The sequence below is a fragment of the Molothrus ater genome, chromosome 8, assembly GCF_012460135.2.
Source record: "Molothrus ater isolate BHLD 08-10-18 breed brown headed cowbird chromosome 8, BPBGC_Mater_1.1, whole genome shotgun sequence".
In the NCBI taxonomy this organism is placed as follows: Eukaryota; Metazoa; Chordata; class Aves; order Passeriformes; family Icteridae; genus Molothrus; species Molothrus ater.
The window spans coordinates 8,332,623-8,349,471 of record NC_050485.2 but is presented as its reverse complement, the minus strand read 5'-3'; the positions used below and the strand labels follow the sequence as shown (position 1 = coordinate 8,349,471).

The window sequence follows — 16,849 nt, the reverse complement described above, 5'->3', positions numbered from 1 at the left end:
CAAGCACAATGCACTTGGAAAAGACCCATCTAGACTGAAGAAACACTGCTTTTCCACAAAAGTCTCCCAATCTGGTTAACTATGAAAACAGTGCAACACTTACCACCTGTAATCCTCTGCGTTTAGCAGGAAATACGTACAAACGATGGTCACACAAACTGTCACAATGCACAGGATAACCAGAACCAGCATCATAAAGCCATAAACATAGTAGATCTTGTAAGCCCAGAATGAAGTAAAAATGAAATACCTGAAGAGAGTAAACAAAATATGCAGATGATATTGTAATTCAACTTAAATTGTAATTTTTAACCAAACTGGGAAACAGCTGATGTACTCACATTTCAATAAAAATTGATCCAAAAGGGAGGATTCCACCTAGGCAAACAATAACAGCTGGTTCCATGAACCTGAAAGATATTAGGATTAGTTTAGGGACAACTGAAATTCGTCATTTATTAAGACCAGATTATTAATATAGCACAGAAGATTGTTTAAAAGGCATGCTAACAAGAACACTTCTGTCTCATACCAGCAGATTAGAAAGATTCCCTCAAAAATGTCACATGTATGGATAAAACAAGAAGTTACTCTTGGGGAAAGGTGAAACAAAACATGAGGCTCATGCCTATCACCTACAGGCATAAGATTAGCCCTCTAACCAGCCTTAAGGCCACAGAAAGAATCTTTCTGGACAAAAAGGGCCTAAGCAATCAAGTTCCATGACATCCACTAGCCCTGCAGGAAAGCAGTGAAAACACAGTGCTGTTGATGGCTACAGATACAGCAAAAAGCACAGGCAGAATTTCACAGGATAATGGTTATATAGATAAGAACCAGTGTTCATTTTTAATGCTATACTGAGTCATGAACATATAGTTAAACATGAATACCCAGCTACCTGTAAAAGACCCTGTCACTAAAAGGTGACCTCTCTGTAGCACTTGCAATGATGCTGAATCCAGGTAGTAACCGGTGATTTCATTTGCTGCTTCTTTTATTATTTATAGGGAGACTTGTCTAAGCTGATGGTGTGTTACTTCATCATCATCAAGAGAAGTATTTTTAACTGTCATGCTGATCCAGAAAAATCCATCAGATTTCCAAGATACCAGTCACAATATAACTTAAATTCTAACATCTGAGCTGCACAACCAACCACTAACAAGAGACTCAGTGTGCTGCACTTCTTGGACATTACAGGCTTACATGTTTCAGTGCCCCTTTCACTTCATCTGTTCCATTCCTCTGAACAGGGAAAGCAAGAAAAGTCTATTAAAAATCCTCTGAGGATATTTTAATTTCCGTAGCTTGCTGCTTTCACCTCAGAATTAAATTAATAGGAAAAAGTGATTGCATTCATAATTTTCCAAAAACCTAAGTATAATTTTTGAGACTAGGCACCACTTTGCATTCACATCAAAAATTATAAAGCCTTCTTCACAGTTCAAACCATATACCTGTAATATTTTAGGCTCTGTGCCATCAACAAAAGTACAGAATTGGGAACAGCATTGCAAGCTTCTCCCCACCATAACCCTGCAAATATGTCTCAGCTTGTGTTAGGAGACCATTAATCAGAACAGTTCTGCCTCCAAGGCACACTCAATCCTAAACCTGTAGGAGGCATTAACTGAAGTGGAGAGGTTTTAGTGTCAATATATCTACACAAGAACTGAGTTGGCACCACCCCTTTACACAGGGACTAAAGAGCATTTCAGGAAAAATGTGAATCAGTGATGCAGGAGTGTAAAATCTGCTACAACTATTAACCACGGTGTTTTAATTCAAAAGAAAAATCATATTAGGAAAATGTCAGTTGAGTGGTTCTTCTAGGCATAACTCAATTTAAATTAAAAGCAATTATTCCATTAAAGCTGAAGACCAGAAAAGCCATTTTAAATGTATTGAAGTGAATATTTCCAGCTAACATTATGCTCGTCTTTACCATTTCTTCTCTGGTATAGGACGAGGCACTGCATTGACACGACATGGGAAATTAGGCTGTCCTGACAGATTTCGGCCAAGAATAGTCCCAACGAGGTTCAGTGGAAGGATGACAAAGAAACAAATACAGCACACTGCCACCTGCAAGCAAAAATTTGCAGTTGCAATTAAAAAAACTAGTCTAAGACAACAATAGAAGATAATCAACCAGTATTAGTCCTTAGTAGTTATTGCTGTAGAATCATACTCCTACTTATGAAGCATTAGTCACCACATATTTTATCAAATAGAAGCATTTTTTCCCTGAGAAACTTTCTAATAAACATTATCAAGCCTATTTTCATCCATCAGTTGAGAAAACAGAACCATTACAGACTGCTTTACTGTTTCCACCTAATTATTATACTCAATACATTGCACAAGAAATAAAAAGAAATCTTCATGGTACTTCATAACAGAAAGTGTTGTTAGCACTTTTTACAGTTTTGCAGAGAGTGCAAGTGGGAATTTCTCTGGGAATTAACATCTAGCAGTTAGGTAGTTGCACACAAAATTACAAGTGTTGGGTGCAAAATTTTTAATCCAATACAAAAAAAACCAAAACCAAGCCAACCAACCAACCCAATAACAATCACAAAACCATGTAAGAATGCTACCAATTTTGATTCAATTTTGGGTTCAATGTTTTCCACTATGGACCAACCAGGCAATTAAGAACATTGACTGACAAAGAAACCAGTGGCCACTGGTACACAAAGATACATAATTTAGAAACATAACAAACCTACTTACATATAGAAATCAAGTTTATGTACAATACAGGAAAGGTCAAACCAATGCTCCAGCTCTTTCCAGTGGAACAGCCTCTCTAAAAATCTACCATGAATCTTTTTATGCCACTATACTTATCTAGCTCCATTTTTTCTATTCCTTAAAGGCAATATAATTTATCTCCCAAAATAGGAAAATTTCAAGTGTGAAACAAGACATTCTGTATTCATAACTCTGTAGCACAGAAAGAAATAGCATTAGACAGTTTGGTAACTTTTTGATATTGATAATTAAAGACAGAACAGTTGCCCATAATGCAATCACCAGAGTACTGAATACTGACCCTGTGACCTTTTCTATGCAAACATATGAAAATATTGCCTTTTAATGGCCTTGTTGCCTGAGGCTCTGTGTACACCCTGGTGCCTCCTGAGCAAAGGAGCTACATTTGCCTTCACTCCAGCAGAAAGTAAAGTCCAGATTAACGCAAAACAACAGAGCGCAGAACAGATCTAAGAGCACACATCGACTTGCTTTAGAAGCAGTTACTCTGAGGATCAATAAAAGCTGCTCATGTATGCTGTATCTAAGAAATCTACAGCAAGCAGCTGAAAAGAAAGAATGACATTAGTTCAATACAAACTCAGCAATAGGTGAAACACAAATTTAAGGCAGCATTTGACTAAAGTCAGTGGGTTATTCTTCTATTACTGGCTAGCATAGGACAGATGTGAAGGGAAAACATTGCCTGGGGTTGGATGGAGCAAGCCTTCATGCTTCACAGGAGGAGTACACCAAACTGGTGGCTCAACAAGAAGCACTTTCCAGACTGCTCTGTATATCTTTGAGAAGAGGTTATTAAAGAATTACTTCGTGAGCCATTAAAATACAAAGCGCCGCTGATAAATAAGAAGATGCAAAGCTGTACTTATACTTGAAGTATAAATAATATAATAACAATAAAGCAGTTTTTACACAATCAATTTAGTATCTCTCATTTGTCTTCTTCCATTACTCAAAAAACACAGGTAAGCAAGCATAATGTTTTAAGTAGGATACTGAGGTTGCCTAAGAATAAATTTCAGGAGAATCATACAACTCACTCAATGGATACAGGTTCTGCCCTTGAAAACTGCTCAGTCTAAGTGAAGGAGCAGATGAGAATTTTCAGAGAAAAATATCAAAAAGTATCAGAAACATCAAAGAACATCATCTTGAGTGCTACATTTATTAAAATCCTCACCAAAATGTCCCAGCTTGTTTGAGGTGCAGTGGGTAGAAGAGATTTTCAAGAATTAAGGTTTGGATAGTATCCAAAAAATTTCTGAGCTGAACAAATTGAAACCACTTCCATTTTCAAGGAGAGTGTGCTCTGCTTCCTGCAAGGCCCTCTGGATGTGTCAGGTGGTCCCTCCTGCTCTTTGGTGTTGTTCTAGCAGGTAGCTTTCACACCTGGCTGAGGCAGAAAGCTCAGATCCAGGCAGTGTGAAAGGGCATCTGTACTGCTCATGCAGCCACAACTGTCTTTTATAGTGCAGGTTTTAAGATGACTGTAGCTTAATTTCTTGATCTTAAAAATTTCACCTGACTGGGGACCATGGTAGAAAGAGAATCCACTGCCTTACTGCACAAAGAAACTGCCCAGGAACTGCCTTGGGCTCTAAGCTCACCTGGAACAACACTTAGCATCTTGTTTTTGTCCATCTTGCAAAATGTGTCTATTTTACAGAACCCACGCACAAAGATTATAACCTTGGACAAGGAACCAAGCAAGGAACATCCAGGCCTAATTACTGATTAGCTGGCAAACTCCTGGATGAAACAAGGCTGTCAGTAGCATTTCACTGTAGTGACACCCTCAGCACAGCTGAATGGCTTCAAACCAGGTGGGAAAGGAAAGGGCTCAACCTGATCCAGCAGGGCTTGGCTGTTGTGTCCAGGAAACTGACTCAGCAGTAGCTTTGAAATCTAAAATGTTCATCTGCATAAAACAAGCTGAAACAGATCAAGGTCCCTTGAATAATGTCTTCAATACGTACAGTCAAGCTATCCCTAGTACACCTATAATTGGCATCCATCAAAAAAATCTGTGGTTTCATTATCAGATCAGCCAAAGTATTACTGATAATGGTGTAACACCTTACATTCTGTTATCCATTTGGCTGAAAAATTAACTGATTTCAAACAGAACAGCCAGCATCTTCAGTGATACCTAGCAGCAGCACTAGATAAAGTCAACATTTTGTTAAACAGTGAAATGCCACCTGTCTTAAGGCTATCCTGTCTTCTGAGGACATGTGAAAGTGAAGTACATTTTTTCCTTTTTATCCTGAAGCCACTTCAGGGGTCTAAAAATTATGTGAGCTGAGTCTGGAGCGCAAAGGAGACACAACTGAGCAAACAAAGATGAGTGATAGCAGAGGCTCAGAAATGCCTCCTACTCCCACCTGGCTCTGATAAGCTGTCCAGAATGAAGAAGTTGTGCATGTTCTTTTTACTGAGATAAGACCATTCTAGAGACAGCAACCTACTGGTCTTAGTAAGATGACCAACAAAACCAGTACTGGTTGTACACATCATGTTGAACTCAGCAGCATCTTCTTTCTTGCTTTTGACTCATTGACTCACAGGTAGTCTGGTCTTAGTAAGATGACCAACAAAACCAGTACTGGTTGTACACATCATGTTGAACTCAGCAGCATCTTCTTTCTTGCTTTTGACTCATTGACTCACAGGTAGTCTACCTGCTCAGACTGATGACTGTTAAAACAACTTCACTCTTGGCAATAATAAGCCTTCCCTAGATGTGAGAGATGACTGGAGATAGCTGGTGGTTTTCAGGCATGTTCCTCTTAATTACAGGGCCGAGGTAAAACCAGTGCCCCTCCTCTCAAACTAAACAGGTAGCGCCCGTAGCCACAAATGCCAAGGACAATGTTTGCAGGCTGGGCAATATCCAAACCTACAGAGTCTAAATCCTAACTGAAGCAAACACGGGATATTGGGGTAACAAGCATCTTAAAGGTGAAGTTACAAGACTTCTGCCTAAAAGGTTTCCAAGAGTAAGAATACAATGGGAAAAGCAGTTCAGGCACTTAATGGCCTCCACCATCACAAATGGAAAGGAGAAATGAAGACAAGACCAACACATAAACCTGCTCTACCCTCCTGCCAAAGTCACTGACAACATACTAAAAAATCCAATCCCAGTAACAGTAGTTGTGTGACAGGCAGAGATAAGAAAGTTTTATCTTTCTGAGTGTTTTAAGAATTATTACTGTAACATCAGCCATGAGAAATTCAGAGAACCGTTTTAACGACTACTTCATAAAACACAAATTATGCAAAGAGGCAAATACATCGGATCTTCAAACCTGGTTTTTCATCAAGCAAACAAGAAGAGGTTCTTTATAATCTATATTACCCAAAACAAATTATGTGAGTTTTTGTACCAAGCAAGTACATTAAAAAATACTTCTTTAATTTTGACTGTTGCAATTTTGTTGTACAAAATATCTTATACACTAGCAGCCAATTTAGTTTGCAGGTTTTAGTTGCTGTAGAAGAGACTGTCAACCTCACCAAGCCTGCATTCCTTCTAACTCCTTTTTTGTTTTGTTTTGATGGGGAAAGAATATTCTACTGCCCTTGACTGAATGTGCAGAATTCAGTTTTCCATATTTGAAAGGAAACATTGTGAAGAGGGATATAATTTATTTCCTAGTGCCACATGTTTCATATTTCCTGACAACTGTAGATTAAACTTCTTTCAAGGGTGATAATTAAAATTTTTATGAGCATATCTAATATTAAACAGCTACTGGCAGGCTATGGTGCCACGTCTGCTTAAGGCACAGTGAAGAAAAGCAATAAAAATTAACTGTCAAAGCAGCAGCTTGATCTTCCCTGTCAGCTACCAAAATGCACTCTCAGTCATGAGACTCCCTCCCATACAGAGGTTACGAAATTTCTGTAACACAACAGTTTTCTGCACATTGTCCAAACATTACAAGAAAAAGAATAGAACAGAAGGCTTCAACATAAAGTGTTACAAGCTTTATTACAACTAAGTTGTTAATCTAGACTGCAGCTTTGGGTAATAAATTGAACTGTTGAAAATGTAGGCAGAAGAATTAAGGAGTGTCTATTTTTAGCAAAATGAAGGAGTTTGACCAATGGTTGCACAGTCACTTTCTGCTGAATGCATGTAACAGGATTTTCTCCCTTTTTTTAGTGAGGTGTATTTCTTTATCTGGCTTAAGGTGTGAAAATGGTTGGCACTACCAGGTCCTCTTTTTTTAGTGGCAGTAAATACTCATATCAACTCAAAGCTGTCAGGGAAACCTACAGCTTGGATTAAGCTATCTGTTGGAGGAAACACTTTTTTCTTTTCAAAACAAGGTACAAAAGATGCAAACAATAGGGTCTCCATCCCAAGAGAAATACAGTGTCCTTAACCGTATTTAATTAAATCATTAAAAATGCACACTGGAAACCTTAGCCACAAAGGAGCCTACTGTTCAAACAAAACAAAAATAATAAATCTTAAAACAGTTAATAGAAGCTGCATAGATTTTGCAGTCAGAATATTACATTAGTCATAGTAGCCTTAATGGAAATCTTTAAATTATGCATCACTCACAGAACAAGGTAAGCAGTCACAACTTATGAAATGCCAGAATTAAAATGGTCCCTTCAAATTCAATCATGCTGTACTCTGTAGAAATTCTGCATTAGTCAGTATTTCTGCACAGAACTAGTAACATACTCCTCAAACTTATTATGGAGAAATCACTTCACATACCATTATTTTTAAAGTCTTCTTAAATCTCCCAAGCTCCACTTTTTACATATCATTCACACACACACACAAATACAAAGATGATTGTTAAATATACCCGAAAGACTGATAAACATCAACAGACAGTAAGTCAAGATGTATAACAACTTCAGAACTCAATGTTCACTAGTAAGAGGACATAATAAACAAAATACACCAAAAAATCAAATTTGGACTCCAAAGGCATGAATAACTGAACAGTATCCATTGCATTCCTATAAAGGTGAAGGGATGAGTGAAAAAAGCAGATTTTGTATCTCCTTCATATGCTCCGGAAAGCTTCAATGCATTAAGTTTTAAAAAGGTCTCATATTTGAATAAAACCTGTCACATTCTTGATATCATTCTGAAGGGAAGAACAGCTGAAAGCTACCCCAAGGAAGAGATTAAGCCTTTGTTTATGCTCATGGCTTATTTCCCTGCAGAAGGTTTGGCATTCCATAAGTAAGACAGCTTGCAAGTATATCTAAAAGGGCTAAAGGGAGAGCCCCAAGAGTGAAGACTGATTTCAGAAACAAGCTTTCCATTTTCCCAGACCCTACCACATCTTCAAGGAGATCCCAGACACCAGGAATGACTTATGCAAGGTGAATGAAGTTTTGAAGTTCAAAACAGACTACAACAATGCATGAAGGTCCTGAAGAGCCCAATCATTTGAGGACTTCAAGACAAAGTGTAGAAAAACAGATACCAGGTAGGTGACAGATACAGAACTGAGTGTCAGTTTGGATGTCCTGGATTTGATTCTATTAGCTGCCCTTGCCTAAATTCCATAGGAAAATCCCTCTGGAGGGAAGAATTAAATCACAGAGACTACTTAGATACTTCACTGGGAAGTGGCAATGCAAAACTGGTTAAGTACAGAATGACATATTTAAGAATAGTCTCTTAGCAAACTTTTTGCTATGGAACTTTTTTCAGTAACTCAGTTTCTGCTTTTTCCAGATTTATGGCAGTCAAGATGAAGGGGCAATACTGGCCAGAAATTTAAACCAAGGAGGATGGTTTCAAGACATGTCAGGGTAAAGGAAGTTATTTCTGTGTTCTAATACATTTAGGTGGCAGAGGTTTTATTTCCCCAAGAAAGCAGCAAATTTACATTAGACAATTCCAGAAGCTTCTTTACATTGAAAACAGAGGTGGAAAGACACAAAGGGATCTCATCCATAAAGCCAGAGGGCTTCCTAGGGACTTCAACCTGAAGCATAACATGGTAATTGCAAACAATTTCCATTTCCTTCTACAAACCAGCTTGTTGATTTGAAGCCATTAGAGCGTTGCTCATGCTGATGAAGTTTCCGATTCATAACCTGCTTGCCTGCTAACTCCACTCAAGTTTTACTGCCACAGTCACAATGATTCAAACGCTTTCATAAAACCTTGCAAACATTAAAATCGCTGTGTATAGAGAGTCCTAATATCCTGGTGAATTGAACCCTGAAGATTCATATATCAATTTGCTTTTCCATGCACGTGCCCACGGTCTTAAAATACAAATCAGTTGAACAGATTCACAAGACAAACTTCAGCACACGTGGAATTGCCTTCCCTCAGCATTCCTGGCCTTCAAATGAGAATACAAGTGAGAGATGGGATACCATAACTGCTTGCTTAGCAGTAAAACAGTCTCTTTACACATATCAAAGATCAATGCTGTAAACTTTTATGACAGTACTGTATATAGTTGCTAGCATAGGAAAGAGAAAATAACACAATATTGCTTTGGGACACATTGACCAACTAATACAAACATACTCAAAGATAGAATTTTAATCTATTTTCTTGAAGAAGAAAATGAGAAAAAATAAGTGAAGAATTTATAAACATGTTTAGCTTTATATTACATTTAGTGGTTTTACAGAAATGAATTCAACTGGTAAAAAGCTGGTATTTAGGCATGCTTTGAAAATACTGTTAATGAGGAGGTGACTAGAATCAGCAACGTCACTTTAAGTGTCACTTTAAGCAGAGATAAGACTGTTTTTGGCATCCAGCAGCTGTTGCTATTGTGATTAAAATTAATTCTATTTGAAGACCTTAAGCCCCATTCCATGATAAACTTCTAATTAGCTAGCTCTAAACTATGACTCACAAATATATTTCGATTTAAAAAATAATATTTTTCTGTGTGTACAGTGGAATTTAAATTTGCCATTGAAACAACTCACCATGGTTGCAAAGGGTATAGCTCTTGAAGCATGGTAATAGATGGCAATGAAGTTGATGAAGAAGGCAGTTCCACACACCATTGCTGGAATAAGGAAGGCTCCAATGAACATCTGCTTTATCCATCGCCTTCCTGTAAGAAGGGACATTTCAATAGGACTGGTAAGATACAGCACATTTAAAAAAAAAAAAAAATTAGCAAGCACTCCAGAATTTACATGTTTGACTACTTCTCCCAAGAAAAAGTGAAAGAAGTAAGTAACAACATACTACATCAATACAAGAGCTAAGAGCAAACTAAGGTTCAGCTAACTCTGGTCACTCACAAGATGCAGCACATTAATCAATTTAGTGGGCCAGGTGAAAAGAAGAAAAGGGATACAGCATGAGAACATTTCAGCTGAAGAACAGCATATGCTGACTAAGCTGGCCAAAGAACCTGGGGTGCGAAAGCTGAGGGTGCACGTAGGTGCAGATGAGAAGACAGAGATAGCAGAGCTGGCCCTGTGCAGCACCTGCATTAGACAATGCTTGGAGAGCACAGGAGAGCTCAGCACTGCTCCCAGGAGAGCTCAGCACTGCAGCTGCTTCCAGGCAGCTCCTGCTCGGGGCTGCCCTGGTCCAAGCTGGACCCAGCCAATCCAGACACACCTTCAGGATGCATTAAGGAAAGGGCTATCCCTGCTAAAAAGCAAAATGCCACAGCATTTAACATACAGGAAAACTGGACTCTTGATATTTTATATATATACGGAAAAGGTAGAAAGAAAGTGATTTCTAAAGTCCAAGCATCAAGGGAACAGAACATCTGTTAGCAGTTATTACTAAGTTTAGAGCTCCCTGAGATCAAAGAAATCCTTTTGGGCAACTCCTTAAAAATTTCCCCTATCTGTATTCCCTGTACTTTCTATGCTCTTAAAAACTGTCTACATTTATACACCGTGATATTAATATGCAGTAAGTAAAAAATGTTTTTAAAAGCATATTTTTTCAAGACAATCATAAGTATTTTCACCATGTGCCCACATAATCAGCATTTCATGGTTTGCTACATGTTTACCTGTAAAAAAAAAAGCTTATCTGGCTCAACTACAGATCACAATACATTACAGCACAGCAACCCCTTTCCTAACTAGATCTGGTTTTGTACAAATTGCTAGCTTTATAAACAAGCCACATGAAAATAAACTTCTAACCTCCAAACTCAAAGTAGACTTGAGATTGAACATTAACAGGTATATCATGCTAAAAAGATACAAATTTTCTTTAATGAACTTACCAGAATTTTTTTTAAGCACTCTAGAAGATAATAGATATTGATTATTCTTTTATTGCAGCATAGGGAATGGATGAAGCTAGTGCACTGCAAGAATCTAACTGGTCATAACTCAGAGGCATAGTGGAGAGCATTTGAAGACAGCCTGTTCAAATCTTCTGTCAATTTTACTTGGCTTCTGCTCTCTACTGATGCTCATTTTGATTTGCTAATTATAAAGCAGAGCAATACTGGAAAGTAGAACAACTCTCTTTAAAAGATGATATATACAGTTCTCCCCATCTGCAATTAATGGTCTAGTAAATAATCTATACTTGTCCTTTTTGTGTTAGCCAAACACAACCCCTCCAGTGCATAAAGAAGAGGACCACGTAGGAGTCATCTGGAGAAGATGACATGAGCTGTTTAACAACATGTTACACAAAGGAGAAAGACTATTATACTCTGTGGATGTCATGAGCCAAAAATTATATACAAGAGTATAACAAGCAATTTGGAAGTCACAACTATTAACAGCTCTTTAGCTCTTTTAAATTAACCTAAGACTTCAGTTAGCTTTTCAGAAAGCATAGCCAGTACTGACTGAGTAGATAATATGAAAGTTAAATACACCCAAAATATTTCCTCTTTATTAGGAATCTAATGGATTCCATCTAACTCCATGAAGACTCTTCTACATTGGTACAAATCAAAAAATAATAACTTCTCCATTTAACAAAGCAATGAAAATGCTGAAACATTAAAACAATTTACCTCCTTGTCTAGCATAAAGGCTTCCTCCAAAATATCCATTCACTGGTGATGTTGCAGCATAAACAAATATAGCTGTACTAAGCATTGATCCTCTCCTACAAGAAAAGATGTTTTTGGTAAATGGCATAATGACATACAAAACCAAACATGATTAGAGAAAAAAAACCCTGTATTTTTAGCAGAAGCAGTTATTTAATATTTTTATGTAATACAAATATTTAGAAGTGCTTGAACTGTAAAATCTGTGTAAGAATGAGAACTGTTTGTACACAAGGCTTTGGCCAAGTCTAATTCTATGTGGGAAAGAGAGTTTGGACACACTACAGTCTTTCCTAACGTGCATTTATTTTAACTGGAGTACAGACTCTCACCTCTGATAAATATACCCTGACATTTGGATGTGTCTACTTTGTGCATAAATAATTATTTACATGACATCCATTAAGGGTAAGATTCAACTGCAGATAAAATGTCAAAAGGCCAGTATTAACAAAAATATACTAAGATTGTGAATAATGTTTCTGCCATCCCCCAGAAATTAACTTTTAAGATGGAAAGTGCTCATCTGGCAGAAAATTAGATTTAGAAACTATAAATACTATAATGAAGTCACAAATCAGCATTAAGTAGTGCAATCAGAAGAGCTTAGTAATTTTTAAATGTCACCCCATTAAATGTTGGACTACTAATTTTGGCATAATTTTTCTGAAATTTTACAAGCAAAGCTAATAATTTTAAATCAAAGAAGCCATTTCCAAATACATTTTAAAAGATCATATCTAAGAATAGGAAGATATAAATGTTATTCATTAACAAAATTGTTTCCCCACATCCCTCTGCTATTCTTCGACAGCAAATAGCAGTAGGTTTTCAGCTGACTTACTGTTCTTTCTTCAAATTAGGTGCTCTGAGAGATTCTAGTTACTGCCATTTTGGTTTTTGAGGAACCATTCCTGGATGCCTGCTGTACTCAAAGAAGCAATCTTTAGCACTTAAGCTTCCATGAGAGCATGACCAAAGCAAATGTAACTGCTGGTCACACACACTGAAGGACTGTTTTACCAGTATTTGTTTTTTAAAAGCTTCTAGTAACTTATGACAATTTAGAGACACATGCAAAACCCCCAAGAGCAGGCACAGTCTGAAATGGCACTGCCACTGTGTAAATCCAGACTACAAGTAAAAACACCAGACTTGGTGCTATTTTCCTAAACATAACAATTGTCTGCACCACATTTGGTCAATTGTTCCACTACACACCCAGAATTAAATTCACTTTGAAAGTGACAGAAAGGCCTATTGCAATAAAAGACTAAGTGCACACATCTTTTCAAAAAATACTAATCTGATACATTTTACAAGTGACATGACTAACCTACAGCCTCCCTACAGGGCACATACATTCTGAAATGGTTTCATTTTGTCCTCTGTGGAGCTGATATGCTGCACAACTAAAAGCGTGTGTGTATGCTTGTCCAGAAATATAACCATGAGACACAAGGAGGGGAATAACACCCTATGGAAAATGAAAATATGCCAAGATTCTGGTACTACAGAGTGGCTTTTTAAACACACCGGTAAAAGGCCACTAACTTGAAAAGCAAGAGTTCCCTCTAGCGGCACATCAGAAGTATTACAACTTGCTAAAATCAAGTTACAAGTGATGCAGATCAAAGTTTAGTCACTGCTTAAAACAAATCACTTGTAAAAAAACCCAGAAAACCCAAACAGAAGCCAATAATTCCCTCCAATACCCAAAACACAATCACTACAGAAGCAGATGAAGTCCACCCAGTAACCCAAAAATCTCAATCAAATTAAGAGGTAAAGGAAGAAAACAGGTGAACTACAAGTAGTGTGTTAAATTTAAACTTGAGTATTATTTCTTTTTTTTGATTGATTCTTTCCAGTCAGGACGTATTTCTGGGGATTTTACATCAACACAGGCTGAGCACAATGTGTTCAAAAGAACTGAAAGAATTACATTTTCATTCCCAAGCAGACTTGTGATAAGACTGACTTAATACTGACTTGTCAGCAGAAAACAGGACTATTCACAACAGAGCACACTCTTATTTCAGTCTTCACAGGACATGGTGGGGCCAGAAATATACTAACATCTTGTCACTCTGGGTGAAACCAGGAGTGAAATATGTACCTTTGAATCCATATAATTCCCATATTATCTACTAGTGATTCTGCAGAACAACAAACTAGTTTCAAAATAAATCATTCAAAAAGCAAGCACTAAAAGGGAAAATCAAAGGAGATTGACTAACGTGATAACAGTAGGATAAAGTTTCATTACAAATTAAAAGAGCACTTCTTAATACTACATCTGAACTACAGATTACTACTAGAGACTTTCAAACACTTTTTTTCAGGCCAGTTAGAACAATAATTTTTGTAATTATTTTGTTCACTTAAACATTTATATATGGAAGACATGGCACAATTATACTTACTCTGTGTATAAATCTTCTATCATTGCAACAATAATAACTATAAGAGACACAGCAAAAATTTGACAGCCAGACCCAATAAGCGATGAAAATATTAGAGGATGACTGGATGGTCTAAACACATCTCCATGGACCTGCTTCCACCCATACTCATCACCTAGATCTCTGTCCTGGGAACAACAACAACAAATTTTAAGTCTAGTCATGACAATTAAAGACAAACACACAAGCTACATAAAAACAAAAGGTCTGATTTAATAAAGCAACTTCAAGTGAAGTGTGTCTTGTCTTCTAAATGCATCAAATCGAAAAGTTTACTTTTCAGATGCTTATGAAGACAACAAATTACTACCTGAATGTATGACACAATAAAATCTATCAGAATCCCTCCCTGTCCCTAAAGCCTCTGAGGTGCTTAGGAGTACATCAGGCTTCTACTACAAAGTCAGAATGGACCTAGTTAATCCTAAGGTTGGATATGAACATTAACACAGTGACTAGAGAGAGATTTTTGGGTCGCAACCTAGAAGCATGTTATAAAGAAAACCAGTAACACTTCCAAGACACACAAAAGGCATTTTCTGTCCAGTTGAAGAAAGCCATTCAGAGCTGCTAACACAATGAATGTACAACAGGAAAACAATAAGCCTTAAAAAAGGAGTTTTTAAAGCATGGATGCAGGTCTTACCATATCATCCATTTCTTCCTCCTTGCTGTATCTTGCATAATCTTTTCGCAAAGTTCTCATTAATATCATAGACACCAGGCCAACCAGAAAGATTACCATCATAAAAGAATTGAAAATTGAAAACCAGTGAATCTACAAAAAGAAAACACACACCTAAAATTCAGAGCTGTAAATGTGTTTCAAATTGTTCCAATAATGATAAATTGTTGCCTATAAGGACCACTTGTCAGCACCAGCTAAGTAACACTACATTTTCAGAGAGTGACACTAAAATTAGCCTGTGAAACAGCACTCATAAACCTTTTTATCAGCCAGCCTTGCTCAGGACCAAGCTATCACAACTTAGTTAAGCAGCAGCAAAGTTTGAACAATTGGCTGTGCTTGCTCCCTTGGTAAGCAAAAGGCAACATGATGTACTGCTGCCTTCCTAGAGAAGAGGTTCAAGTAGAGAAGCCAAAGGAATTACTGCTCTGCACAGGATGAAAACGTGCAGCAGCATTATTTTTGCTCTCAAAAGCATATACTTCTGGTTTTCACTGAGCTCCAAACAGAATGCAAGTCCCTCCATTCAGAAAGCAGCACAGCTCAGTACTGTGAGGTTTTTCAGCAACTACCCCTAAGGTGATTACAAGCACAGATTTAAACACAACTGATAGCGCCACAACTGATAACTGGCTTAGTTAATGCTTATTGCTCTGCATTTACTTCAGAAAGAAGTGTACCAATGGCCAACTGCACTTATTCAGCTTACACAGTTGCACAGTCCTGTCCCTGAAGTTTCATTGCTTCTGGTCACCTGAATGTATTTTTTTTGAACTACAATGTATTTTCTGCAAGCTTGAGGCTTGCCTGCACATTTATTGAAGCGCTCCAAAAGAATGGAGCCATCCTATTTTAGCAGCAACATTGCCACTTAAACAATAGTCAGACCTCCCTGCTTTATTGTCTCAGAGCACCTGGAAAATATGAAAATTCAAGGATGGAATCCAAAAATTGCATGACATCTAAACTAATGCAACCATTGTAAAGGGATGTATTGTAAGGCTGTCATGGAACAATACATACTCTGTGCTGAAAGAAAGATGGGTCAAGATACTTGTCAAATCGGTCTTCAAACTTCACATCTGATTTCTTCCATTTCACCTGAAGAGAGAAATGTTTATATTTGAAAAGGTCCTTTCAGTATTTTTAGCTATACTCACATGCAGAAACTCAGAACACATATTAAAAATCATCCACTTTAGGTGTCTTCTTCAATATGAATGGGGTTTGGCAAAAAATAATGGAATGATGTTCTTAAAGACTGGCATCTACAGGTCAGGCATAGAATGAACACCAGCTGTTCTCTTACTGAGTATAGAAGGAAGCATATAAATGTAGATTGAACACCCCAATCACTCACCACAGTCCTGAGACATGTTAAAAACCCCAAGATGTCAGCACTACTCACTTTGAGGTTTGATATTAATGTTCCTCAGTTCAAATTACAACTTTGTTCAAGATTAGTAGCTTTCAAAATTGTTTCAAGCAGATACATTTCTCATTTGAGCATCTGCCACAATGAAGCACAGTTTAGAACAAATCCACCAGTGACAATCTGTGAATTAAACCACACACAGGCCATCCCAGCAATTGCCCAGTAATGCCAACAGAATTTGATAGAGAAGTCCTGAGCTTTGCATGCTAAAAAGTCTTTTAAGGGAATATCTTATGTTATTTTTATTACTGGCTGCTACTCAGCTTTTAAGTTGCTGTCCAACTTAAAATTTAGAGCAAATGGACTTCACAATGATGGTAGAATTTGAAATAGCAAATTCTGAAATTTCTACTATCAATTTTGCAGCAAAAATAGGGAAATTAGTATAAATGTAATTCTAAAATGAACATACAAAATCCAGTTATCTGCACTTTAAACTATACAACTTATTCATCACAAAAGAAATGTA

The 16,849-nt window shown here is 37.3% G+C and overlaps 1 protein-coding gene across 1 annotated transcript in view; it reads right to left on the bottom strand.

The window, feature by feature from the left end:
• TM9SF3 (transmembrane 9 superfamily member 3) overlaps positions 1-16,849 on the bottom strand; it is a 41,978-nt gene that overhangs the window by 7,678 nt on the left and 17,451 nt on the right. The window contains exons 5-12 of the mRNA XM_036385298.1: positions 15,969-16,046; positions 14,904-15,035; positions 14,219-14,385; positions 11,754-11,848; positions 9,727-9,857; positions 1,949-2,088; positions 342-410; positions 104-250 (exon numbers count right to left, since the gene is read on the bottom strand). Of these exons, the coding sequence (XP_036241191.1) occupies positions 104-250; positions 342-410; positions 1,949-2,088; positions 9,727-9,857; positions 11,754-11,848; positions 14,219-14,385; positions 14,904-15,035; positions 15,969-16,046 (959 nt within the window). The remainder of the gene's footprint in view (positions 1-103; positions 251-341; positions 411-1,948; positions 2,089-9,726; positions 9,858-11,753; positions 11,849-14,218; positions 14,386-14,903; positions 15,036-15,968; positions 16,047-16,849) is intronic.